The following is a 27,612-nucleotide window of genomic DNA, read 5'->3' as shown; positions in this document are numbered from 1 at the left end:
ATAATAATAAGAAATGTTTTCTGAGCAGCAAATCAGCATATTAGAATGATTTCTGAAGGATCATGTGACACTGAAGACTGGTGAAATGATGCTGAAAATTCAGTTTAAAATATATTCAAATAGCAAACATTTGTTTTAAATTGCATTAATATTTCACAATATAATTTTATATATTACACAATATATATTCACTTTTTATTAAATGAAATGCAGCCTTGGTGATCATAAAATTATTTTCTTAAAGTGGTCCTATTATGCCCCTTTTAACAATATCTGTGAAGTTTCAACTCAAAATACCTCACAGCTCATTAATTATTTCATGCTGTAAGTTCTTGAATGTTTTCTTGAGTGTCTCTTTAAATGCAAATGAGCTGCTGTGCTCCGCCCATCTTTCCAGAAGTGGGTGGAGCCTTTACAGCTCATGCCTTATACTCCAGCCTTATACTCCAGCAACATCATCTGCATTTTGTAAAGAGTTTTTAAAGCCTTGTCAGTTTAAACTCCTGATATTTGGTTTTCTGAGCACGGACACACAAACAGGCTTTCCGCCATTCCTTAAAAACCTTACATTTAGTTGTATCAAATTTAAAAGTCTTAAATGTCTTAAACGGTACAAGAAAGTCTTAATTATGATTTCAGGAGGTCTTAAATTAAGTAAATCGAGTAAAATATATTTATGTTATTTAATAAACATTATAACTGATTGCTAATAATTGTTTAAAATAACATAATAATTGATACTTTTGACTTTTAAACAAGGTTATGTCATAAGCATACACAAAAAACAAACAAGTTCACATAATGTTGGTTATGTCTGTGAACAGTTTGGGAAGAAATTGCATGTATCAGTACATTAGATCTATGAAACAGCATTTTGACACGGTAACATCACACTTCAAACAGAACTCAACCAGGCCCCAAACCCTTGGCCATGCCTTGAGCGGGGATTATTTATGAAGATAAAATTATGCCATAATGAATTGCAAGCGCAAGGTAAAATTTGTGAAAGTGTAAATAAGATTGCAAGCGTAAATCAAATTTGCATGCGCAAGATAAGATTTGTAAAGGTGTAAGTCGACTTTCAAGTGTAAGAAAAAAATATTTGCAGCATTTTAGTGTTATTCGTAAGTGTAATTCATGTATTGTGAAACTGCAGCTTCATGCTAACGCAAAATAATAAGGATCTGCATTCTTCTGACTTCCATTTTTCCGCGTGTACACTTTTGGCACTGTTTCAGCGCACAGATGCGGCCAAAAGTACTGCAGGTCTGTGAACATCAATTTGCAAGCGAAAGCAACAGAGTCAAGAACTGCAAAACAGATTAATTGCGTAAAATCAAACTTTGTTTAAAAAATAAACTGCTGCAAACGTCTAAATTACTTGTTGGGTGCGTAGGATAAACGCTCCCGAAATAACCTGGTTTGCACAGTTCGTCTTTCTGCGCTTACAGTTTTGGCACGATTCTATCACTGACTTAGCTTTGCAAGCGTGAAAGAGGAGGGCGGGTCCACCTTCTTCATGTAGCCAATCAAATGAGCTTCTTGCTGACTCTCGATTTACTCTTATCTGATTGGTTCAATTATCGCGCCAGTCACCAGAAGAGAAACAAACTCCTTCGTGAGTGACTTTCTGACTTGGCTCAGCATCTTCCTCGCCGCCGTTATGGTACTTTTAACGCACACACAAATATATAATAATAAACAATTGTTGTAGGCCTATATTAAAATAATTTATAAGTTGTGTAGGCTACTATTAAGCCGACTCCCGCCTCCCGTGTGTTAATACTGCATACTATGACATTCTCGGTGTTAAGAAAAACAGATTCGGCTGGTTTGGCATTTTCATTGAAAGGATGTAGGTCTATATGTTAAGCATCAGCTCAAAATTATGTATATGTTAGGCATCAGCTCAAAGGTCTAAGCATATTAAATGGTATCTGCTTTGAGCTGATGCTAAACTATATAATTAATACATTTTATAGCAAATCTATAATAACGTTAGTAGAATAAATGAGCAATGGACACACACTGTGTTTAAATTATAGATTTGGATATCAGCTCAAAGCTCTAAGCAGATTATATGATATACACCATATAATATGCTTAGACCTTTGAGCTGATGCTTAACATATACATCCTTTCAATGAAAATGCCAAACCAGCCGAATCTGTTTTTCTTAACACCGAGAATGTCATAGTATGCAGTATTAACACACGGGAGGCGGAAGTCGGCTTAATAGTATCCTACACAACTTATAAATTATTTTAATATAGGCCTACAACAATTGTTTATTATTATATATTTGTGTGTGCGTTAAAAGTACCATAACGGCGGCGAGGAAGATGCTGAGCCAAGTCAGAAAGTCACTCACGAAGGAGTTTGTTTCTCTTCTGGTGACTGGCGCGATAATTGAACCAATCAGATAAGAGTAAATCGAGAGTCAGCAAGAAGCTCATTTGATTGGCTACATGAAGAAGGTGGACCCGCCCTCCTCTTTCACGCTTGCAAAGCTAAGTCAGTGATAGAATCGTGCCAAAACTGTAAGCGCAGAAAGACGAACTGTGCAAACCAGGTTATTTCGGGAGCGTTTATCCTACGCACCCAACAAGTAATTTAGACGTTTGCAGCAGTTTATTTTTTAAACAAAGTTTGATTTTACGCAATTAATCTGTTTTGCAGTTCTTGACTCTGTTGCTTTCGCTTGCAAATTGATGTTCACAGACCTGCAGTACTTTTGGCCGCATCTGTGCGCTGAAACAGTGCCAAAAGTGTACACGCGGAAAAATGGAAGTCAGAAGGATGCAGATCCTTTTTATTTTGCGTTAGCATGAAGCTGCAGTTTCACAATACATGAATTACACTTACGAATAACACTAAAATGCTGCAAATATTTTTTTCTTACACTTGAAAGTCGACTTACACCTTTACAAATCTTATCTTGCGCATGCAAATTTGATTTACGCTTGCAATCTTATTTACACTTTCACAAATTTTACCTTGCGCTTGCAATTCATTATGGCATAATTTTATCTTCATAATTATTTAAATGAGGGATATTGTGATGCGTGCGTTTTCAAAAAAGAAAACTCAGGACTACAACTGAGATGTTTGAGGGAGTTCGGAAACAGCACTTACTGTTATAGAGTATAACTCCCTTTGTTTGTTTTTTTTACTTTGCAGATCTTTTTAATTCTCAATCTGCAACATTACACACAAAAGGATGTTGAAAGTGTAAAAAAACATAATAGGACCCCTTTAAAAACAGTGTAAAATGTGTATTTATATTTGATATTCTTATTATGAATTGATAAATTATATTGAACAGTACATAAATCATTAGAGTAAAAAAAAAAAAAAAAAACACAGAAGAGACTCCACATGCCACTGAGAAAAAAAAACAGTGCCCAGGAGACAAAAAAATTATAGGGAAAGGACTTTCAGAAAAACAGAGAAAAAGACAAGAGGATAGAATGAAAGAGAGAAAGGGGAAAGAGAGGACGAGTTGTATAGCAGGACAGAGAGCTCAGAGGGACTGAATAGACTCTGAGATGTTCTGATTAATTGTGGGTCATGTGTTTGGTTACCAACTACCACACAGAAAGGCTTTTGCTTGTTCTTCTTATCTTCTTTCACCTTTTTCCCCTTCGTCTCTTTTTCTGATCTCATGGCCCCCTGCCTGTCAGACTGACTCATCAGACCTTCAACCTTTACATTGTGTCAGCAAATCCATTTGAAAGTGAGCATCTGTATGCTGCACTCACTGTGGAGAGCAGTGCACTTGAAGTGATGACTGTGAAGTGTGCAGTCTCCACCACCAAACAGCTGTTATGATACATTTATATATTATATATTTATGATATATATATATATTTCATGGTGATGATTGTATTATGAAGTAGCTTCACTTCACAGTGTCCTTTTCTAATGACCAAACTTCAAATGAATGGACTCACAACTTGCAGGTATGATGGCACTGAGATATTTTATTATATAAACATGAATTTACTTATATCTCTGATTTAAACTAAAGAAGCAAAAACGTTGTTAGAGTTGGTCAGTTTGATTCATTTGAGTGAATCAGATCAATCTCTCCGTTTCAGTAACAGATTCAAAACTAGGATATGTATCATCTCCATAATCTCTGTTCTGCAGTTTTCATGTATTAAAAAATGGACAGATTGCTTAGCAGATTTTGAATTCAAATAATAGATTAGAAAAACAAATGTTTCAATTCTTACATAAGCATTAGGCCTGTCTGGTCTAGATAATGGTTCACAAAAATATGCAAGCATACAAACAGTGTGTATGTGCGTGTGTGTGTGCATGTGCAATATAAAATAATGTCAAAAGGCTTAAAAAGGTGTGTCTAGCTAATAATACTGTGATAATCTGACTAAATTTATACTGTAATAAAATAAAATTAGGCCACAGATCTTATGATGAACAATCTTCTCTCTCTCTCTCTCTCTCTCACACACACACACACACACACTCACACACATGCACACAAACTCTAATGCTTAAAATAAAACCAAGTTGTTACTAGTTTAACAGTATTACTTTCCAAAACTGTATGTGATGCTTTCAAACCAGTAATGGTTGTTTTTAAGCAGGATGGTTAATCACATCCATAAGAAAGGATGTCACAGAAGAGCATTTAAGGGAATAAAACAACACAGTCATGGCAAACAAATTAATAGCACCATCAGCAGGAACACTTCGTCCATGGTAAATTCCCTACTGTGTGTTTTAAGGTCTTTGAGGTCTCGTGGAGATTCTCTGTTCTTTGACCGTAACTCTCATGTTGTCATTTAATACAGTCTAAAAGCACAAATGCTGTTATTAAAATGCATTGTGCAAACATCTCCTGTGTACTTTCTTCCATCAAGCTGTAGCAACTTAAACTTCCCTCTTTCTCTCTCTCAGCACGGGCAGAGCTGGGCTTTAACTTGTCTTATCCCTTTCTCTTTAAACTGCATTCTAATCTGAGGCAGTCTTTGTGGCAGTGGGCTTGCGCTGCCTCTGATGTTCGATTTCATTAAGATTGCCAGTGCATTGGTCCATGAGAGCCTCTGAAATAGAGGCCGGGAGAGAACGCAGAGAGCACGCAGGCACGCTGGAAGCAGAGCGGGAAAACGCAGACTAATGCGTTCGAATCTGTGCTAATTAAGACCTCACTTAATCTGGATCTGCACCAAATGAGTTGCTCAGAATGAGAGCCGAGACAAAGAAAGTGAGGGAGACAGAGACAAATGAAAGTGGAATGCAGTATGTGCAAAAGAGACTCAAAAAGAGTAAACACTCGATAAACAGTGAAGGCCAGGCTTGCACAAAGAGAAATCCAATGTATGATATGGACTATGCTGCTTTGAAATGAAAGAGTTGTTTATTATTATTATTTATACTACTGGTTGACATGGCCAATATATTGGCCATATATGGTAATTTTTTAAGTTTTTCTGTTTGACTAGTAAGTGTCAGAAGTTACTTTTCTTTTTTTTCTTTTTTAAGCACTACACAGAACTAAAAAAAACAGCTGCTCGAACCTGTCGAGTGTGAATTTGGATTTAAGTGGGTATTTACAAGACAGTTTGCAATTAGTTTGCCCCTAATTTACATGAAAATGGGTTTCAAAGTGCACGCTTTTGAAAATGATACCATAATCGTCTCTGTGTAAACTACAAAAATTTGTATTTGTGAAAACAGCGATGTTAAAGATGCTAAATACATGTTTTTATATTGTAATTAGATTAGCAGGATAGATAAGATTAGATAATGAATTATATAACTTCAAAATTTTAAACTTCGAAAACTGTTCTACATAAAATCTGAGCAAAACTAAACCAAACTGGTGCTGAGCCTGTGGCTGTTGTTCTATATGCAAGCATCATTTTCTTGAACTTGATGCAAGCCACAAACGGGTAGCCAATGCAAGGAGACAAAGAAAGGTGTAACATGGGCTCTTTTGGGCTCATTTGGGCTCGTTGAAGACCAGTCTTGCTGCTGCATTCTGAATCATTTGTGGAGGTTTGATTGTGCCAATCTGCCGGGACCCACCCGATAAACAAACATGCAGTCAGATTTATTTAAGAGCTGATCCTCGTGATAACATCAGCTCAGTGTGGAAGCCTCCTGAGATAGCTCCATATCTCTCAAGCACGAATACTCACACACACCTCCTCTTCACCTTTTCACTCTAGCTTGCGCTGTAGGGTGCTTGCAAACACAATATAAAGCACCTGTCTGTCTCCCTGTCAGCAAGTCAAACACACACACTCACACTCGCTTTCTCTAGAGAAACATCCTCTCAGGCAGTAGGGGAACAAGCCCTGTGATTTGTTGTCTCAGCAGGTGTTGTAGCTTCTGTGAAATATTATTTGAAAACTAAAACAAAAGCAACAACTGTAACAAAACTTTGAACCTTTTTTTTCTGCCATCACACTTTAAAGAGCAGCTCGCACATCTCTGCCAGCTCACGGCAGTTTGTGTTTCATAAGAGTCACTGAGATGTCTGGAATTAAAATTGCTTTGCATCTTTGCCTCATCAGAATCTATTCTCTCAAAATGTGTTTGTCATGATGCAAGGTATTTTGCACATTCATATTACGAGTCCAGATAGGCAAGCAACATCAATTAGGGCCTGAATTATTAATGTTTTGAAAGTTAACTCGTTTGCATGTTTACACTGTACATTATAGTCACTTTAGACTGTGATACAAAATAAGACTTAAAATGTATTTTCAACAAGTAAATGGCAAGATTTCATAATCCAATTTCAGTAATATCTAATGAAATTATCTGTATCATAAATGCAATTTGTGTGGTTTAAATGATTGTTCCTGACCAGTTGAAAGCTCATTCACACTCAGGCCTGAAACCTACTGTATGCAAGTACATGAATGCAAACACTTCTAGATATGCAAGCTTGTTTTTGTGCTTTGATAGCTTTCAAAATGTGTCAGAATGCAGTTCATAATGAAACAAACTGTGTTCTCACCCACAAGGCATTCCCTGCTGAAAAAGAAGGGAAAAAAAGAGTGATGTTGGAAAAAGAATGTGCGCTGATGTTCCAGTGAAGCTTCTTGACAAACCTAACCAGCAAAACTTCCATCCTCAACCAGCATCACACGGAAACCATGCTTTTTGGCTGGTGAACATCATGCCTATGCTAGTCCCGGGGTTTGTTTGGGGTGGTTTACATTTACATTTACATTTAATCATTTAGCAGACGCTTTTATCCAAAGCGACTTACAAATGAGAACAATAGAAGCAGTCAGGTCAACAAGAGAACAACAACTGTATACAAGTGCCATGACAAGTCTCAGTTAGTATAGCATAGAATGCATAGCCAGATGTTTTTTTTTTATAAAAACGAAAAGACAAGAAAAGGAAAAGTGCTAGTATTAAAAGTGGGCATTTTCTGTGGCCTGTTTTCTTTATCAGGTCAGCTACTGATGGAGCAGCAGGAAATCTTGTTGAGCAAATTATTTAGAATTAGAGTTATTTAAAATGTCAACATTTAAACAGCTATGTGATGAAATAGCAAATCCTGTTTAATATTTCTTAAGATTATTAAAGTTTATTGCTAGCACAGTATTGCAAAAAAGACACTATATTTAGTACAGCCCCACATACATGCAATGCATTGAACAAGCTGCATATATTTGTATATATTTGTAAAGTCTCCCTGCTCTTCTTGTTCTATCTCTGTAGGTCTCTCTGCGTCTGCATCATTGGTTTCTCTCGCCTGGATGATTGCATCCTACCAGAAGGTTCTGCGTGACTCTCGTGATGACAAGCTCCTCATGTCCTACAAGGCCGTGATTGTTCAGATGCTCTGGCACCTCTTCACCATCGGTGCTCGAACCATCGCCTTCGCCCTTTTCGCTTCAGTCTTCCAGCTTTACTTCGGGATCTTCATTGTGGCCCACTGGTGTGCCATGACCTTCTGGATCATCCAGGGTGAGACCGACTTCTGCATGTCTAAGTGGGAGGAGATCATCTACAACATGGTGGTGGGCATCATCTACATCTTTTGCTGGTTCAACGTCAAGGAAGGCCGTGCTCGCTTTCGGTTGGGTGTGTACAACTGCGTGACCTTGGTTGAGAATGTTGCACTCACTGCTGCTTGGTATATTCACAGGGGACCTCACACCTCAGACTTCTACGCCCTGATTATTGTGTGTGTGGTGGTGTGTAGCTATGCTTTGGGAACATTCTTTATGTTTGTCTATTATTGTCTGCTCCACCCAGACGGACCTATCCTGGGAGCTCAATGGAGCTGTGTGGAGGAGGGAATGGGGGTAATCAGTCTGGGAGGCATTGAGGATTTGGGAACCCCCTTGCCCCAACCAGACGTGGTTACTAGCCCTCCCAGAACACTCCAAAGGACTACTGCTGGGGATCGAGAAATAGGGGTCGGGGATAGAGACAGTTGCCTGCCTGTGTTTCAGGTAAGGCCTCCTAGTGTTCCCCTTGCTTCCTCCCCATGTCCCCCAAGAACTGAAGGTCCCGTTATCCGCATTGACCTGCCAAGAAAAAGCTACCCAGCCTGGGATGCTCACTTTATTGACCGAAGGCTAAGGAAGACCATCCTGGTGCTGGAGAATACATCTCCCATGACTCCTCGGATCCAGTACCAGAGCTTCAGCAGCCCCAAAGAAGTCACAGAGTATGAGACTACGGTGTAGTGTTGTTCATACCTCCACCTTCCACTTGACATCTCCATGCAGAGGTGGAATTCAGTTGCCATGAGGTTACGGTCCGATCCTTGATGGTCGGCATGGTGCTACACTGTGGGACCATAGCATGTTTGGCATTCAGATGCCTGGGAGCGCATGACTGGTCCGAAAGTGCATATCTGCTGGATATGGAGTAACATGGTGTTTACAAGACCGGCATGGAAAGTGAAACTAGGAAAGGGGCTTACCTTTCTGCCTATGCACTGAGCATACAAAAAAAGAGCTTAAATGACAGCGATGAGAAGAAGTGGACATTTGTATTATATAGATGAACTGACCAATCAGTATTCCTCAGGACCAGCCTGAGTGCTGTATTGGTCGGAGTTTAATGTTCAGTGACCTGAAAACAGTACAAGTTGTATATTATTTGCTTCTGTGAATGGTGAGGTTAGCAAGTTCAATCATTCATTTCCTCAGAGTTCTTCTGTAGTTATTGAATTATTTATTTATTAGATTAATTTTTTATGACTCTGTGGCCATGTCTTTGATATGATTCTGAATAACTGAATATACATAAATAGATATTATTTTTTGTTATATGTATACAATATAATGGTGCCAGTGTGTTGGTATGAATGTTTTTTTGGGGGTTGTCTGGTCATGCTGCATTGTTTATCTGTAAAATTGAAGAAAAAAATGCCATATAGTAAGACAAAAAGCTGTGATCAAATGTAGTTGGATTAAAATAATACTGTAAAAAAGATACAGATGACAGCCTCAGAAAAGTAAAAACAAAAATGAATACGCGTGTTTGAGTGTTTCATGAAAATGGTTTTGGGAGCATCTGGGAACATAAAACTTGCAAACGTCTGAGTGTTTGTGTTGCATTTCACACAGAGAAAATGATTGACAGTCAATTCTAATCCTGTATGTGAACTCTCTTTACAGTAACTAGAGCAGCGAGTTTTGGTTTGCTCCATCCACAAGCCTCAAAACCCTTTTACATCTGTATGTGTCCATTATTTTTTTGTTATTTGGAAGGGGTGGCCATTTCTGTGGTTATGATGAGTTTAGAATCAGGTTTTTTTAGGGCTTTGTGATTTGGCTATAGCAAACGCTCTTCTTGGCCATAAAAAGCTGCCGACAAACAATGTTTGTGTGTGTGCTTGGGAGAATGAAAGACTTTTTTGTCACCTCATAAAATGTTAAGACCTCTTTTGGTTTTAATTTCTTATGCTACTCAGCTTTTTTCCAGGACTTTTTTTTCTCTCCTTTTTTTTGTAACAAAAATTGAAAAGAAATCACCCCAATTACAAAAAAATCCCAAGACATCAGCTAAAGTGTTTCTCTCTCTCTTTCTCACTCTCTCTGTGAGGTCTTTCGAGATCTAGCTTGCTGCAATTAAATTCTATTGCCTGGTTAAAAACCCAGAGTTATGGTGGGTAATTGCCAATGACAAGAATCCCGCTGTCCAGTCTGAAGATGCTGATGGAAAGCACATTATGTTTGGGGGCTATAATCAAGCTGCCCTATAATGGGACGTTCACAAATACAGGGATTTTATTGTTGGAGGTCATGGAGTAACTGCGTTGTAGTTCACTGTGGTTGTTTCCTTGCTCTATGGTGGTCTCCACACCTTGCTCAAATCAGATACTGCATACACTCTTAAAAACTTAAGTATGCCGACAGGACGTGCTAGTCATACCCACCGACAGCACCCAGAATAGTCGCCTGACCCAGATTAAAGAAAAGAATACAAATGGTTTTATAATATCGATGCCAATACCATCGTCACTACTACCACCCTTACCAACAACAACAATAAATAATAATAATATGCAGCTTTTACATGTAAAACTAAAAATATATCTTATAGAACACAATATAAACACACACATATATATGTATACATGACTGATGTCATTTCATAATACTCAGAGATTATTTATTATAGAAATAATTTGTAATTATGCATATTGCACTTCTTTATTATTAATCCATTTAGTATACCAAAGATTTAAATTGAGGCATCGACTACCTAGCTAGTTTTAATCAATGTTTAAGGGTGAGAGCAATGGACTGAAAATGTTATTAAATTTGTATAGATGATTTTTATTTGCTAACGTTTGCTTCTCTTTAATAATGTGATCCCTTAGATGTAGCCATTGTGTCGTTGATATTTGGTATTTATTTTTCCAATTGAGTAGTATTGTTTTTTTGGCAAAAGCTAGAGATATGAGCAGAGGTTTTGAATGTTCAAAGGGAGGGTTAATTTGAGATGTGTCACCTAAAAGACATTATAATGGGAGTGCATTAATTGTAATTTTAAAGAAATTCGATAGTTTATTAGCGACATTTTTCCAGAACTGATGAACTGGTGGGCATAGCCAGAATGCATGAAGGAAAGTGTCTGGTGTATTTACACTGCAGTTAGTGCATCTATCAGAAGTTTCTAGTACCATTTATACATCGTACGCTGTGTAATGTGTGTTCTGTGTATAATTTTATACTGAATTAACTGGATGTTTATGTTTGTACTTATGATAAAAGTGTTTCTACAAATTGTTTTCCAGAATTCGTCATTTGTGTTGATTTTGAGATCTTTTCCCCATTGTTTAACTGGTGCTACTATTGTTTTAGAGTCTATAGATGATATTAGGGTGTATAATTTACTAAGTGTTTTTGATGAATTACTAATTGTGGTGATATGTTTTAGAATTGGGGGAGGTTGTGCAATGTCTTTGTTTCCAATTGTGGTTTTAATAGAATTCCTGATTTGTAAGTAATAGTAATACTGTTCTTTTCCTAAGTTAAATTTCTGTGTTAATTCTATAAATGTAGCGAAGGTGTTGCCAGTAAACAGGTGATGTAGATGTGTGATACCTTTCTCTTTCCATTTAATATTGTTAAGCGGATTTTTGTTGATAGTAAAATCAGGATTATGCCATATAGGTGAGTTGATGTGTGGTATCAGTTCATGTTTTGTCAATGTATCAATTTGCCACCAAGCAGTGAGAGTTGTTTTAATCATTACGTTCTTAAAAAGATTGTTCTGTTTGATTTTTTTTGTGACGGATGGGAGATCAGATATGGTTATTTCTTTGCATTCTGTTTGTTCTAACTCTAGCCTTTGATCCATTTGCAAAAGTATTGTAGTTGGGATGCTAAGTAATAGTGCTGAAAATTTGGTGCTGCTAGACCACCTTGAGCTTTATTTTTTTGAAGTGTTTGTAAACTAATTTTAGGATTCTTATTTTTCCAGTAGAATTTTTTGATTATTTGATTTAATGATGTAAACCATTTCTTAGTTGGTTGTACCGGAGTCATGGTGAATAGATAAAGAAATTTTGGTAGAATACATATTTTTACTGTTGCAATACGACCTATAATGGAAAGCGGTAGGTTCATCCATCGAGTTAAATCATCTTCTATCGTTTTCAACAGTGGATTGAAATTGAAGCTAAACAATTCAGAGAGGTTCTGGGATATGTTTATTCCTAAGTATGTAATATTATTAATTTTAAACGGTGTGTCTTGTATGCTCCTGTCATGCAGTTTTATGTTCAGGGGTAAGATTGTTGATTTCGTCCAATTTATGGAGTAGTCTGATATGATAGAATATTCATTGATGAGTTTAATTATTTCTGTAAGTATATTTTAGGATTTTGTAAAAATAGTAATATGTCGTCTGCGTATAATGAAATTTTATGATTAGTGTTAATTGATTGAACGCTGATAATTTTATCATTCTGTCTTATAGCAGCAGCAAGAGGTTCTTAAAATAAGGCAAAAAGTAGTGGTGATAAGGGGCATCCTTGGCGAGTACCTCGTTGAAGTTGGAATGGTGATGATATTATGCCATTCATTATAACCGATGCTAGTGGGGTATTATATAGTGTTTTAATCCATTGAATAAAGCAGTCTCCAAACGCACATTTTTTAAGTGTCATGTAAAGAAAGTGCCAACTAACTTTTTCAAAATATTTTTCTGCGTCTAATGATATGATTATGGTTTTTTTTTTTTTTTTGATTACATAGGTTCATAATGTTGAATAATCGCCTGGTACTATTTGATGACTGGCGTCCTTTGATGAAACCCGTTTGGTCTGGATGGATGAGGGATGATATGACTGATTCGAGTCGTGTAGCCAAAGCTTTACTAATCATTTTTAAGTCCGTATTTAAAAGAGATAATGGGCGATAACTAGAGCATAAAGTTGGATCTTTGTTTGGTTTAAGTAAGACTGAAATTAGAGCTGTGTTTGTAATCTGTTTGTAATGCTAAAATTTTGCAATGATGGGATGCGGTCGTTTAGTGTCTGCGTTTTTGTTGTTAGATCCGAGGCGGTGTACGCGGTGGAAGGTGATATTGTTGGCAGTTTCTTTTGGGAGTTTGAGAGAAGAATGCATGAAATCTTTGATCGCTTGTTCCGGGTTATCTTGGATTTGTTCTGGTATACCCGAAAAGATCAGGTTGTCTCGCATATTGTGGCATTGGATGTCTAATAAGGATTCTTTCAATAGTTTATTTTCGTTTGAGAGACATTCTATTGCTGTTGTGATTTCTGATATTTTTGTATCCATTTCGTTGTTGGCTTTTTGCAAGGACTCTATCTGGGATTGACTGAATTCGAGGCTGGTTTTAAGATCCTTGATATCTTGATGGAGTAGTTCAAGAATTGCCAGTTTATTGTTTATGGATTCTAGAAGACCCACCTCTATTGTTCTAGTAGATTCATCCTGGGACTCTGCTGAGTATTCCCGTCGCGGCTGTTTCTTTTGTGGTTGTGGCATGATGGTCAAATTGTGGAAGTAGTAATCTATAAACTTTTCCAAGGTTTCCACATTGTCTCCTGATCCAGTTCTGGTGTTTAAGTTGATGCAAGTTGTAATAGTAGATAACTGGGAAGCAGATCGGTTTGCTTTTGTATTAGTTACATGAAATCATTCTACATTATTTATTATAGCAAACATAAACATCTGGAGGCAGATGGAGAGCATGAGACACTGGCAGATTAATGTCGTATCCTTTGACAGGTTGCTGTGGTAACTGCAGGATCATTAAGCAGGGCTGCAGGTATATGTGATGTGTGTTTGTGGTCTAAGAGCTTTTTAAGGTGGCCCTTCTCCTGAAAACTGACCCACCATTAGCTCTTCTCCTCCTCCACTCATGCCCTTAAGGGAGAGAAAAAAGAGAAAAATTCTCAAAGTACATATACAGCACATACAATGCAGTTTGCATGAAAACTATATATAAATATAGGTGAATGGAGCCAAAACTGAATGTGAGTTTCAGTGGACTGTGAAGGTTTATTCCTAAAGAATGTTTTAGAGGGCTTTTTGACCAGACCATAACGATCAAGTTTGACCTTGACCATCAAATGGTCTTTTTTCAAATATGTGATTTATTATTGCTTTAACCATTATTATATTATGTTAACCACAAACCACATTTTAAGTTTCCCAAAGAATCTTTTAATGACCGGTTCTTAAAATAACCATTATTTTCTTAGTGTGAAGAAAATCCAAGTAAACGTTTTCCACTATAAAGAAACTTTTGTGCAATATAAAGATTAGATTTGTGTTAAAGGATCTTCATGGAAGCATATATGCCAATTATTTTTTTTAAGACAGTATTATGTACAGGAGCCTATAAAACAATGCCTAAATAGTTATTTGACTAACAATTATTTCCCCATCTGATAACCTGGGTCACATCAGCTGCAAAGGAAAGTCTTATCATTCACAATAAGAATGTGTATTATTTATAGGGTCTTATACTTGATCGCACAAGTGACTTCAAACACCAAAGCACACTGCTTACTCCTCAGCGTCCTCTACGGCACAGATCATCTGCCACTGATTCCCAGCGACTTTCTGGCCACTGTCCCAGTATGACATTGGGTTTATGTGATCTGTTCCTTCTTGAACTGAGCTACCAGTGTGTTCCCCTGGGCTGTTTAACAACCCAGTTCGACTTTAGCACTGACTTTAAGAACAATCCTACTTGCCTTCATCATAAAGTTTGATTCCTTTAGTATACGTCATATGAGTGTAGTGAATAGGCTTCTGTACTGTTGCACTTTACAATCAAAAGTAAAGTAAACCATAAAGACAACTCTCTCATTTTTTACAAGGGTAAAACACGTCAAACAACTGCAATATTATTTTAGATAACTATAATGCTCTTCTTGTATAGAATACTTAAGGTTATAACATGGGCTTTTGTACAGCTCAGGGCAATGTGTGAGCATGCCTTCTCTCTGCAGGTGATTAGCTATCCGATACTCTCATACCGTGTAGCAGTCTCAAGTTTTAGTGCCACTCCCCATTGAAACAAAGTACTGACCCACACTGCCCCCCAGTGGATGATGTGAGTAACTGGGCGTAACATTGACGACTGAGCTGCAAAGATTTTTTTAATGTTCCATATGCAATTCTAGCTTAACCCTTCTGCTAGGCTAAAAAATAGTATAAATTGATGAGGCATTGCTCTCATTGATCTGAGCTCAGTTTTTGAGTGAAAAATAGCATTATTTGTGGTTCTTTTTGGCAATAGATTTAAAGCTATATATATATATATATACATATATATATATATATATATATATATATATATATATATATAAAGATTGATAAAACCAATTTAAACTGTGTCCTCAGTGAGCTGAAACTATTATAGTAATGTTAAGTTGTATTTTAATAATTGCCAGAACTTTGAGATTTGTTTTGTTTTGCTTAAATCTGTGTAAATCTGTGTTTATGTCATTTAGGTGTGTAATGTGTGTGTGTTTGCAACCCCATTTTGTGTATGATTATGTGTTATCAGTAGTTTGAGTGTGGGGGTGTTTGGGATTTTAGATCAGAGTCTCTGGTGGAGTTTCCTGTACAGCAGGAAGTGTGTTTCCTGCACAGTCCTGCCTGGATCCAGAGGGTTCAGAGGAGACTGGGCCTGTCCTACACAGGAACACACATACAAACACACACCCTTCCACACAGCTATCATCGGGCTGGTCAATATGGACTATGAGCCAAAGCGAACCAAGAAGGTAAGTTCTTCTGTTTCATTTTAAATTGGATCTGGCTAGATGTACATTTAGGAATATTTCAAAGATATGTGTTTGATATGTGTTTGAAGGGTCACTGTGAACCTGGTCATGTGACCTCTTATGTGTACATTGTCTGTATACTGTATGGGTCTATCACATGATATACCAAAATCCTTTGGTGGGTTACACCTTTATACCAGTGATGCTGTTTGTTGACCTGTCTTATCTCAGCTGTGGTGTTTACTGAATGCAAAAGCTTATTTGGAATACATTTTTGTATGCATACATATACATTGAAACAGGGTTTGTGGACTATTATGAAATAAAAAATTCATATGAATTTTACACTATGCTTTAAATGTGAATACGTTTCAAAACACTGTCTACTATGCCACACAGATATTTTCTTGTTCATATACACAAATTCATTTTCTTTAATTGCTCTGGTTTATGAATCTTCTGTGGCAATATTAACCTTCTATTGTACTGTTTTGCCTACATGCAACACCTACGTCATGAGTTTTTTCAACAGGTGTGCACATGTGCTGCAGTGCCTATATACTTACATACAAACATGCATACATACATATAATAGTAATGCAACAATTTAAACCTGTAAACCTGCACCCAAACGCAGGCATCCTCAACTCCCCTTGTTCGCACATGTCAGTATTTACGAATAAATTAAATGAAACGGGACAAATTTAATCTTGACAAACTATATATCACTATGAAGATCTAAGCCTCAAGTATCGATGACAGATCATTGTTTTTCAATGGAACGCTTATAAAGCCATGGTGCCCAGAGCTGTCGGATTCGCCATGGGTCCTGAAATGGGCACCGCCCTGGAAGCCTTCCATCTATTAACCCTCTTAGAGGCCTCCAGAATGCCAACCCCCCCTCCCCACTGGATGTTGTACGGTGCGGGACATGCCTTCCGGGAGGGGGGAGTAATGTCAGACTCTGGTCCGTGCCTTTTGTGTGTTTTGCTCCTCATCTGCCTTCCTGTGTTTCCTTATTTGGTCATGTTCCTTTTCTCATTTAGTTTGATTATGATTCCTGTCACCTGTGTTATCTATTATCTATTATAATAGATTGCATATATAATCTATTGCATATAAGTCTGTGCTTTTGCATTCTATCGCTGTTGGATCTACTTGTTATGTGAATGTGTTTCCTATTGTCTCCAGTGTTGATGTAGCCTGTGTCTCAAGGATTAAAGACTGTTTGTATATTCCTCATCTTCTCACTCCATTCTTCCGGTTATCCTCGTGTGTGTCGTGAGAAAGAGAGAGAGTGAGGTTTTGTTAACAAATGTTATGTTTATGAGTTTATGTTTACGTGTGATAAAAATTATATATATATATACAAACTTTTATTTCATAGAAGGTGTACAGCCTGGCAATTTTTTTTATATAGTTTGAAAAATGTATCCAAAATGTATCATAATGTGTACTATAGAGGCTTTAATTGCATTCTAAGGCAATATTTAAAGTGAGGTACCAGTTCTTCTGAGTCTGTTTCCAGAGATTGCAATACTGAGCCACACCTCACAGGGGACAGGAGCTTTCTGGTTTCTGGACAAACACAAAAATTCACTAGAATTTCTTAGATAACTAAAGGCCTTATGCAAAAGCATCAGTGTAGTCATAAATTTGAGGATTTTAAAACATTTAAAACAAAGAAACATTGTTGCATAAAAGAAAAAATTTTAAGCTTTTGCTCTTTTTCTGGGTCACTTATTAAACCACAAATCCTCTGAGCCATAGGACACAGCAGTATAAGAGGCCAGTTATTGTGTCATGTTATCTTCAAAGGATTAGTTTATTATGTATTTCTTTCGGGGGTCATTTTACATAGCAAGATAGTAATAGTTGTGTTTAGGTTTAATGATGGAGTCATGCAACGTGGTTGATTTATTGTTTTGAATTTGCCTTTCTTAATGCGTTTTGACTAACACCCAGAAAGCAGCCAGGATGACTGATATGCCCCATTAGATCACATCTGATGTGAACACACACATCTTCACTGACATGGTGTGTGATTGATGCACAGCTTTATACACTCCTTACATGTGAATGTTTTTTCCTCATACGGATTACAAACACACTGTATAAATCAGCGGGTATAAATCTGTCTCCATATTTAACAGCTGTCTCACTGAACAGCAGGCAGATGTGTGTGTTACATCATCATAAAAGCTGATTTTTACATCATCATAAAAGCATAAAAACAGGCTTTCACAAGCCTGACAACAAGCAAGATGAAGTTAAATTATACACAACAGACCTAGTAAAGACTCATTTTAGTTTAAGTTTTTGTGCATGTTCATATTTTAGATAAATTCAGATCTGAAAAGAGTTCCTGGTGCTTTTAACACAAAGCTCACATTTTTCTTTTTCTCAGAATTCTGAGTTCATATTTCATAATTATTACTGTTTATTAACTCACAGTTCCAAGCTATTCAAGCATTGAGATCATCCCTAGAAAAAAAGTATAGTTCCATAGGAAGCACATTTCTGCCTAAGAGTTAAAGGAACTTTCAACTGCATATCTCACAAATGCTTTTTTCCCCTCATTACTGTAAAATCTCTCATTGTCTTTCTCTTATGAACTCTTCTCTCATAGTTTTGTAAAGCACCTGGTGTTCCCTAAATCTAGCCAACGCCAGGCAGACAAAGGCAGTGTGTAGACCCCTTCACACTGTCCCCCTCAACCCTCCTGACTACCTCATACACCCAGAGAGACTCATCTATGACTATGTGGAGAAGGAAGTCAAGGTTAGTCTGACAACACAAGCAAATCAAATTGATCACAAACACAGGGAAACACCATTTGAATTTTATGAACGTTACGAACAGATCCTGGGACACATGGGTGTCATGTTCCTTGAACCCATCGAGCAGAGACGAGCTGCTGCAGCTTCTGGACACAGCTAAGAGTCATTGTAATGTTGTGTTTAGATTCAAAAGATGACTTAAAGGGATGACTTAAAAAAATACTTTGAATCCTCATGTTCAAAACCAACATTAGGCAGATTAAATGATAACAGATAAAAAAAAATATATATAAATTATGTATTTTATTTCTTTAAAATAAAACCACACAATTAAGCAATTATACATTCTGTCTCTGTCTCCAACTGAAGAAGCTGAGGGTTTTGCCTTTGAAGACCAGTGTGCATTCTCAGCCTGTCTGCTCGCTGTCTGCTGCTTACCTGAGAGACAATGAAAAACTCCTGCTGAGAATCCCCACACATGAAATCGCTGCTGCTGCCTCCTACCAGCGGGATTATGCACTGCACCTACTGGTGCTCAGAACTGATCAGTAGTAAATTCATGTAATGTACATATGAGATACCATAGTTTACCCTGGTTACGATCTGTTCTGTCTTAGTAAATTGAATTACTGTGAATAAATTCGCAAAACACATTTTAGGAACATTGCATATTTCTAAATAAGCTTAATTTTATATATTTTACAAGACAAATATGGGAATATAATATCAAAGTTTGAGGGGGAAAAACTGTTACAGGTTTTCTGAGTTTACACATCCGGGTAAATAATTAACAATGTACATGATGTGGACTGTATGTAAACTGGAAAGAGATAATGCACTGGGGGGAAAAACAGTGAAGGTGTCTGTCAGTTAGCGGGGTGTCAGGCAGGTGTAGGAGGTGTAGGAGGTGGGACAGGGGGTGGTGGAGTTGGTGGTGATGGTGGCAGCCTGGAACGGAAGCGTGTGAGTGGGAGTTGGGAGCGTAGAAAGACACGGAGGTAGCAGGGAGAAATGGACGATGAGTGGGTGCTGGGACGGAGGCCTGTAGGGGTCAGCTGGGAGCATGGGGAGGCGGAGCGGTTGTAGGAGGTAGCTGGGAAAAGATGCATGGGCCTGGAGCTAAACCAGGTGGAAGATGGGAACGAAACACATGCCAGCTTGGAGTTGGGAATGCAGGCAAGCTTGCACAGGGAGCTGGGAGAGGGGAAAGTCCTACCTCAGCTGGGAGAAGAGGAACCATAATCCTCTGGAGCCCATGCCACGCCCTGATGCCTACTGCAACCACATCATACTGGCCGTGGAGAACAGGGTGAGGTTATTCAGCCATTCCAATGGATGGATGGATGAATTAATGGATGGGTAATTTTTTTTTAATATGGATGCATGGAAATGGATTAAAAAGCAATAGATGTGCATGGATCGGTCGATGGATGAAATGGTTAATTAGTGAAAATTGTATGGAAGAATGAATCAGAGGGAGCGTGGATGGATGGATGAAAGGGTTAATGGAGGATGGGGAGGTTCTTAGTCAGTGGGTGTCACCCTCAGGAATAGTAGCTGTGCTCTTGCAGTGACCGTGCTGACTAGAGTTGTGTCAGCTGTGATGTAAACAGCACACTCAGAGTAGACTCCCCTGTGATGTAATGCCCAGACTTATGTAAGAGCATGCTGTGTAAGTGATCTGTGTGTCTGTGTGTGCCTGTGAACATTTATATGAATGGGATTGTGTTGACCCACATTACAGTCTGCTTTTATGGGTTAGAGAAAAGCAGAAAGGTTGATGCATGTAAAAGTTGTATGTGACCGGAAACTCATTGATTTTCTCTTCACTTGATTCTTATACAGATACTGTTCTTATACTGAGGATGCTGCAGAGGAGTACTGCACGCTCATCTGTCAAATGTTTCAGATCATCTATGGACATCAGACCATTGAATGTTACAACAGGGCAGGATATCACTACACCATGCCTGACCGCCATTGACCACATAGGACTGAGTGACATCATTACTGCCCTTTAGAAGCCAGTTAACCAACCTCTACAGTCCTGAATGTCCTTAAAGCAGTGTTTCCCAACTGAGTCGGGACCTAAAAATAGATCAAAGTCTGTTCTGATCTGCTAACAGCAGGGGGGAAACAAAAGCTAAATGATAAAAAATTCAGCTAACTTTTATAAGTATGATAGCAACATATATAATAAAATTCAACAAATATAATTGTTGAATTTTAAAGAGGAGAAAATACTTTCCACGTGTTATATTAATCATTTAATTAAATTTCAATGTTTTATTTTGAGGACATTTTGTTGACAATTTTGACATGATTTTAAAGTTACTATACGTACATGCCCTATATAAATATCTCCATCCACCCGAGTTAAGAATCACTGGTCAACTTTTTGATGACATGGACCTCTAAATATGATGATACTTGTGATTCCTTAAATATAAAACCAAACTTATTGTGTAAGAAAAGCAATATAAGAAAAAGAAAATGTGAAGTTTTCACAGCCATTCTAGCATCTCTTTGTGACAGAATAATTATTTCTGAAACCCAATTAAAAAATAATCTAAATTTTGATTTTTAGATGTTTTGCATTTGTGCTGTCTATGTCTGTGCACTAATCAGTAGCATATTTGCAGTATAGCTTCAGTTGCCACTTAAAGAGCACAAATTTATAACATGTTGTCTATTTCCCTCCCATTAATACTTGTCCAAGGTGACAGCTGCCTTACTGACATGACATATGGCTATGACACAGAATTCAGCTGCTGCAGTTCATAGTGAGTATCTGTTTGTTTGTTTGTTTGTTTGTTTGTTTGTTTGTTTGTCTTTATGAATTATCATTACAATCTTACCCATTTTTCAGGTTGTGATTTTTTATTTTATTTTGTAAATTGATGTCTCACAAATGGCACAAAACAGAAGTTTAAAAATAATGACCCTCTCTAATTTTGCTTGGACAAACATACCAACTCACACTCAACTTTTATTAGTGCTTGGCTGGGTTCCCCAAATTTTCTCAAAGTTATTTTAGTTCTGGGAATCATTGGCGTGCCCCTTTTAAATTGGTGCATGTTTGCCGCTATTTTTGGTGCTTTCTCACCAGGTGGTCAACCAGGTCCAACCTATCCCGTGGCATCAGAGAGTCTAAGAGGCAGTACTCCAGGAGGATAGCCCATAAATTCAGCAACAGCAGAGACACTCTGAGCCTGTGGCAGGGGATACAGACCTTTACGGACTACAAGCCCACACCACGGACCTGTGACAGCACCATCTCCCTGCTGAACGAGGTGAATGCCTTATTCGCTCGCTTTGAGAAACAAAACAGCATCACTGCACAGAAAGTTCCACCTCCTCCCGGTCACCAGGTGATGACGCTGACCCCAGACAGCGAGAGGAGATCCTTCAGCAGGATCAATGTGCACAAAGCTCCGGGTTCTTACAACATTCCTGGGTGTATACTGAGAGACTGTGCAGTGGAACTCACTGATGTCTTCACAGACATTTTCAAAATCTCATTTAGTCAGGCTGTTGTCCCCACATGCTTCAAGGCTACCACCATCATTCCAGTCCTGAAGAAGCTGTCTCCATCCTGCTTCAATGACAATCACAGCTGCCATCCACTTTGCACTCACACATATAGACAAAAAGGACTCATACATCAGAATGATGTTCATAGACTTCAGTTCAGCATTCATCACCATCCTCAACAGCTCATTTATAAACTGGTCCAGCTAGGGCTCAACTCTTCGCTGTGCAACTGGCTGTTAGACTTTCTTACTGGAAGACCTCAGGCAGTACGGGTCGGCAGCAACACATCCAGTACCATCACACTGAACACTAATGCACCCCAAGGATGTGTGCTGAGCCCCCTCCTCTTCACTCTGCTGACCCACGGCTCCTCTGACCATCAACTGTGCGCCTTTGGAGAGAGTGAGCAGCACCAAGTTCCTGGGTGTGCACATCACAGAGGACCTCTCCTGGACTGAAAACACAGCAGCACTGGCCAAGAAATCACAGCAGCATCTCTACTTCCTCCGCAAACTGAGAAGAGCCAGAGCCCCGCCCCCATCATGCACACCTTCTACAGAGGCACCATCGAGAGCATTCTGACGAGCTGCATCACTGTGGGGTATGGCGCCGGCAGCACGTCACGGCACCAATGTAACCCCTCTCTCCCAGGTCCTCACCGCCAAACCTCGAGGCTAAAGACTGCAGCTACTAGCTACTTAACATTAGGGGAGTGAGGTTTACCAGTGTACCTCCATTACACTGATGACATTCCCCAAAGTGTCCCCTAGGGGTCGCAGTGTCTCGTTCCCTCTCGGGGAACAATGGTTACATGCGTAAACCGAGATGTTCTTCATGGAACCATAGATACCAATAAAGAACCATTATTGTATAAACTTTAGTGTATAAAGCATTGCGTAATAATGTGGTTTCCAACCAGGGGGGCTCAGCATAACTTAAAGGTATTAATATATATATATATATATACAACCCGAATTCCGGAAAAGTTGGGACGTTTTTTAAATTTTAATAAAATGAAAACTAAAGGAATTTCAAATCACATGAGCCAATATTTTATTCACAATAGAACATAGATAACGTAGCAAATGTTTAAACTGAGAATTTTACACTTTTATCCACTTAATTAGCTCATTTAAAATTTAATGCCTGCTACAGGTCTCAAAAAAGTTGGCACAGGGGCAACAAATGGCTAAAAAAGCAAGCAGTTTTGAAAAGATTCAGCTGGGAGAACATCTAGTGATTAATTAAGTTAATTGATATCAGGTCTGTAACATGATTAGCTATAAAAGCTTTGTCTTAGAGAAGCAGAGTCTCTCAGAAGTAAAGATGGGCAGAGGCTCTCCAATCTGTGAAAGACTGCGTAAAAAAATTGTGGAAAACTTTAAAAACAATGTTGCTCAAGGTCAAATTGCAAAGGCTTTGCAAATCTCATCATCTACAGTGCATAACATCATCAAAAGATTCAGAGAAACTGGAGAAATCGTAAGGGACAAGGCCGGAGACCTTTATTGGATGCCCGTGGTCTTCGGGCTCTCAGACGACACTGCATCACTCATCGGCATGATTGTGTCAATGACATTACTAAATGGGCCCAGGAATACTTTCAGAAACCACTGTCGGTAAACACAATCCGCCGTGCCATCAGCAGATGCCAACTAAAGCTCTATCATGCAAAAAGGAAGCCATATGTGAACATGGTCCAGAAGCGCCGTCGTGTCCTGTGGGCCAAGGCTCATTTAAAATGGACTATTTCAAAGTGGAATAGTGTTTTATGGTCAGACGAATCCAAATTTGACATTCTTGTTGGAAATCACGGACGCCGTGTCCTCCGGGCTAAAGAGGAGGGAGACCTTCCAGCATGTTATCAGCGTTCAGTTCAAAAGCCAGCATCTCTGATGGTATGGGGGTGCATAAGTGCATACGGTATGGGCAGCTTGCATGTTTTGGAAGGCTCTGTGAATGCTGAAAGTTATATAAAGGTTTTAGAGCAACATATGCTTCCCTCCAAACAACGTCTATTTCAGGGAAGGCCTTGTTTATTTCAGCAGGACAATGCAAAACCACATACTGCAGCTATAACAACAGCATGGCTTCGTCGTAGAAGAGTCTGGGTGCTAACCTGGCCTGCCTGCAGTCCAGATCTTTCACCTATAGAGAACATTTGGCACATCATTAAACGAAAAATACGTCAAAGACGACCACGAACTCTTCAGCAGCTGGAAATCTATATAAGGCAAGAATGGGACCAAATTCCAACAGCAAAACTCCAGCAACTCATAGCCTCAATGCCCAGACGTCTTCAAACTGTTTTGAAAAGAAAAGGAGATGCTACATCATGGTAAACATGCCCCGTCCCAACTATTTTGAGACCTGTAGCAGAAATCAAAATTGAAATGAGCTCATTTTGTGCATAAAATTGTAAACTTTCTCAGTTTAAACATTTGCTATGTTATCTATGTTCTATTGTGAATAAAATATTGGCTCATGTGATTTGAAAGTCTTTTAGTTTTCATTTTATTAAAATTTAAAAAACGTCCCAACTTTTCCGGAATTCGGGTTGTATATATATATTATGAATATATTTAAATAATCTATCTGTAATACTCCCAGTTCCCGGTAATTCAAAATTATGAAAACAAGCCGCCTTGGGGGGGTTGAAAAACATGAGGATGAGTAAATGACAGCATCATTTTCATTTGTGGGTGAACAATTCCCTGCAGTTATCTATAATGCTGTCTCTTTATAATTATGTTGTGTTGTTTTCTGTCTGGTTCTCATTGGTTAGTTGAGGATAAGCTGACACCTCAGGAGATTCAGCAGTTTGCTCTGTTTCTGAGAGAATACAGACTTTGTGCTCCAATAGAGCAGTTCTGCAACGACCTGCTACAGCTCTATGGAGACTCACGCAAGTTCCTGCTGCTTGGAACTCACAACACAGAATACAAAAGTCATCATAATCTCTCTCTTTTTTCTTATTTGCCTCTATTGAACCGTTTGAGTGCCTGTTTAAATCCCCAAGAGGTTGTGTTTGTACAACTGGGATTATTTCATTTTAAAGTCTGAAAGTCATGATTTATCAGATTTGGCATTGTATCTAGAGTTTGTGTAAATGCATTCGATCATTAGCTCATTAGAGGGATTAGAGTGATTTAAAGTCTAATGAATATTCATGAGCACCTGGCTTTCACTTGAGCAGTCATGGTGCAACCGTCTTTCCAACAACATCACACTTTCACAGCGTGACATAATTACAAAACTCTCTACTAACACTACCCATTGTGGGAAATGAAACATGACACAGCATATAAATAACTCTGTAACCGTTGTATCAGATTTGTCACAAATACATATTTAGAATTAGTGAGTCATTAAATACAGTAATTAAAGTGGATTGGACAATAAATTCTCACTGAGACACAAATGTATCAAACTTGATAAGAAAGACCTTGTGGCTGTTACTTCTGAAGCGAGTTGGTAAAGGATAATATAACTCACAGCAATTGTGTGCAACAGAGACACAATTACATAACACTCACTGAGCCACTTATACCTCTACTGGTCATAGACTCATCTAACCTGACAAGCAAGCAAAAGGCTGAGTCAGCTCGAGACAGCTCTGGACGAGTGTGAAACTCTCTGCGTTTTCACTATTCAGACCATTCAGTATTGTTAGTGTGAACTTTTAGAGAAGAGCTGCAGTTCTGAATAGAGACAAATCATCACAAACATGTGAATGCTGCCACATTCTCACAGGAAAAAGCATTTGAAATGTCTTTGCTGTCATTTTTTATCAATTTAATGCGTTCTTGCTAGATAAAAGTATGATTTAAAAAATAAAAAGTCATACTGACCTCAAATGTATTTTTAATAAAACATTCTTTAAAATTTATTTGTTGTAAGTTGTCAAAGTGTTAGCTTGTTTATGTGATGAACAATACTTAATATACTTAATAATAACGTAAATATTTGAAAGTATTCTAATCCGTATAATAAGTATAGTAATTCTAATCTAAAAATACAGGCTTATGGTGCATTCTCACATATTTTCTCTCCCATGTGAGCAGGCATGAGGCCCTTTATTCCAGATAAAGATGTAGGAGTGTTTGAGACATTTCTGGAAGACATTGGGATCCGAGAGGGTGGGATTTTGACGGACAGTTTTGGCCGGATCAAGCGGAGCATGAGCAGCACATCTGCCACAGCAGTCCGTGGCTATGATGGCTGGACTCTCTCCTCCGGTTCAGGATCTCAACTGCAGAATTGATGACATCACACACAACGTTGAGGCTTTAGGTTTTGAGGTTTAGGTTTTTTAGGTCATATATATATATATATATATATATATATATATATATATATATATATATATATATATATATGTGAAATAATTCAATCTCAAAAAGTAGTTCAGACTCGAATAGTTAAACATTTACAGTATATGTGCTATATGTGCACTTTATTGGGCCTTACTGAGTGCTGCTGATGAAAAATTGACCTTTTGCATCTAATTTGCATTTGTAAATCTGCATATTATTTTGCATGCAAGTTTGGTTATTTCATGTTCTGTGTGAAAGATTTACAAAAGAGCACCAATGCAGCGAGGAAGTGCCAGAAAGACAATAAATAATGATGTATTTGGAGAAAAGGTCACTTAGAAATAAAAGGAGAAAAAGAGAAAGTGATAATGTAATAATGACGAATATAATGAGTTTGTTTCCAGCCAGTGAACAGAACAGTAATCTGCTGGAGCCGGAGGGTCGTTGACTATGGCTGCTGTCTGTAGGGAAAACAACTTATGAAAAACTCAGCCTTGACATTCTTTCCGGTGACACTATCACCTTGCCACAGTCTTCCCTCTTATCTGTGCCAACCAAAGAAGGTTGATGGGCATTGCCCCCAGCATTGGAGGTTATCAAAATGGCACATACATCTGCAGGCTAAATGTTATATATATATATATATATATATATATATATATATATATATATATATATATATATAATGGGAATGAGCAGAAGAACAGGACCATACAGGGTTTAGATTAAAGTCAAACCTCTTCTCAGACCCAAATAATATTAGTAGTCAAACCAGCGAACATTTGAGCCAGGACCTGTGATGAGGAGGGCCAACTCATTTAACTCTAACACTGATTCAAAAAAGGCCTGACTAACTTCACATTACTGTTTATAATAAAGTTTGACTTTACAGTACTGTTTATTATAATAAAACACTGTAAAATGTAATAAAGTAAAATGTTAACTTATATACCAAAAATGTGGGTAGAAAGGACACTTTTATTTTGCTACTGAACAATGAGGCATCTAAAGCGTGAATATAGACCTTTGCTTTTTACTCTCTGAAATATGAATATATATATAATAACAAAGCAGCAAAAAATGCATCTACAGACTGCAGTCGTTCATTTTCTTTCTCTGTCAGAGCGCGCCTGTGAAGTTATTTCAAACGCTCAGCCAATGAAATCCGCCCACGCTCTATTTATTTACTAATATCCTGTACTCTAAGCCAATCAGATGAGAGTGGGCGTGTCCGGGCGAGTCGCGCCGGGGT

The 27,612-nt window shown here is 38.1% G+C and overlaps 2 protein-coding genes and 1 pseudogene across 2 annotated transcripts in view; all 3 read left to right on the top strand.

Moving 5' to 3' along the window:
- LOC132129072 (XK-related protein 7-like) overlaps positions 1-9,483 on the top strand; it is an 81,764-nt gene extending 72,281 nt beyond the window's left edge. Inside the window, exon 3 of the mRNA XM_059540496.1 lies at positions 7,714-9,483. Within this exon, the coding sequence (XP_059396479.1) occupies positions 7,714-8,690 (977 nt within the window). The 3' untranslated portion in view covers positions 8,691-9,483. The remainder of the gene's footprint in view (positions 1-7,713) is intronic.
- A 9,829-nt stretch (positions 9,484-19,312) lies between these two features.
- On the top strand, positions 19,313-20,893 carry LOC132128998 (cerebral cavernous malformations 2 protein-like; annotated as a pseudogene).
- A 250-nt stretch (positions 20,894-21,143) lies between these two features.
- On the top strand, positions 21,144-26,338 carry LOC132129217 (cerebral cavernous malformations 2 protein-like). Its single transcript, XM_059540730.1, has 2 exons — positions 21,144-21,293; positions 26,109-26,338. Exons 1-2 carry the CDS (start codon positions 21,257-21,259, stop codon positions 26,306-26,308), a joined length of 237 nt encoding a protein of 78 aa, XP_059396713.1. The 5' UTR covers positions 21,144-21,256; the 3' UTR covers positions 26,309-26,338.
- The last annotated feature ends 1,274 nt before the right edge of the window (positions 26,339-27,612 follow it).

This window comes from Carassius carassius, chromosome 46 (genome assembly GCF_963082965.1).
Source record: "Carassius carassius chromosome 46, fCarCar2.1, whole genome shotgun sequence".
NCBI lineage: Eukaryota > Metazoa > Chordata > Actinopteri > Cypriniformes > Cyprinidae > Carassius > Carassius carassius.
This window is presented reverse-complemented; position numbering and strand designations above follow the sequence as displayed.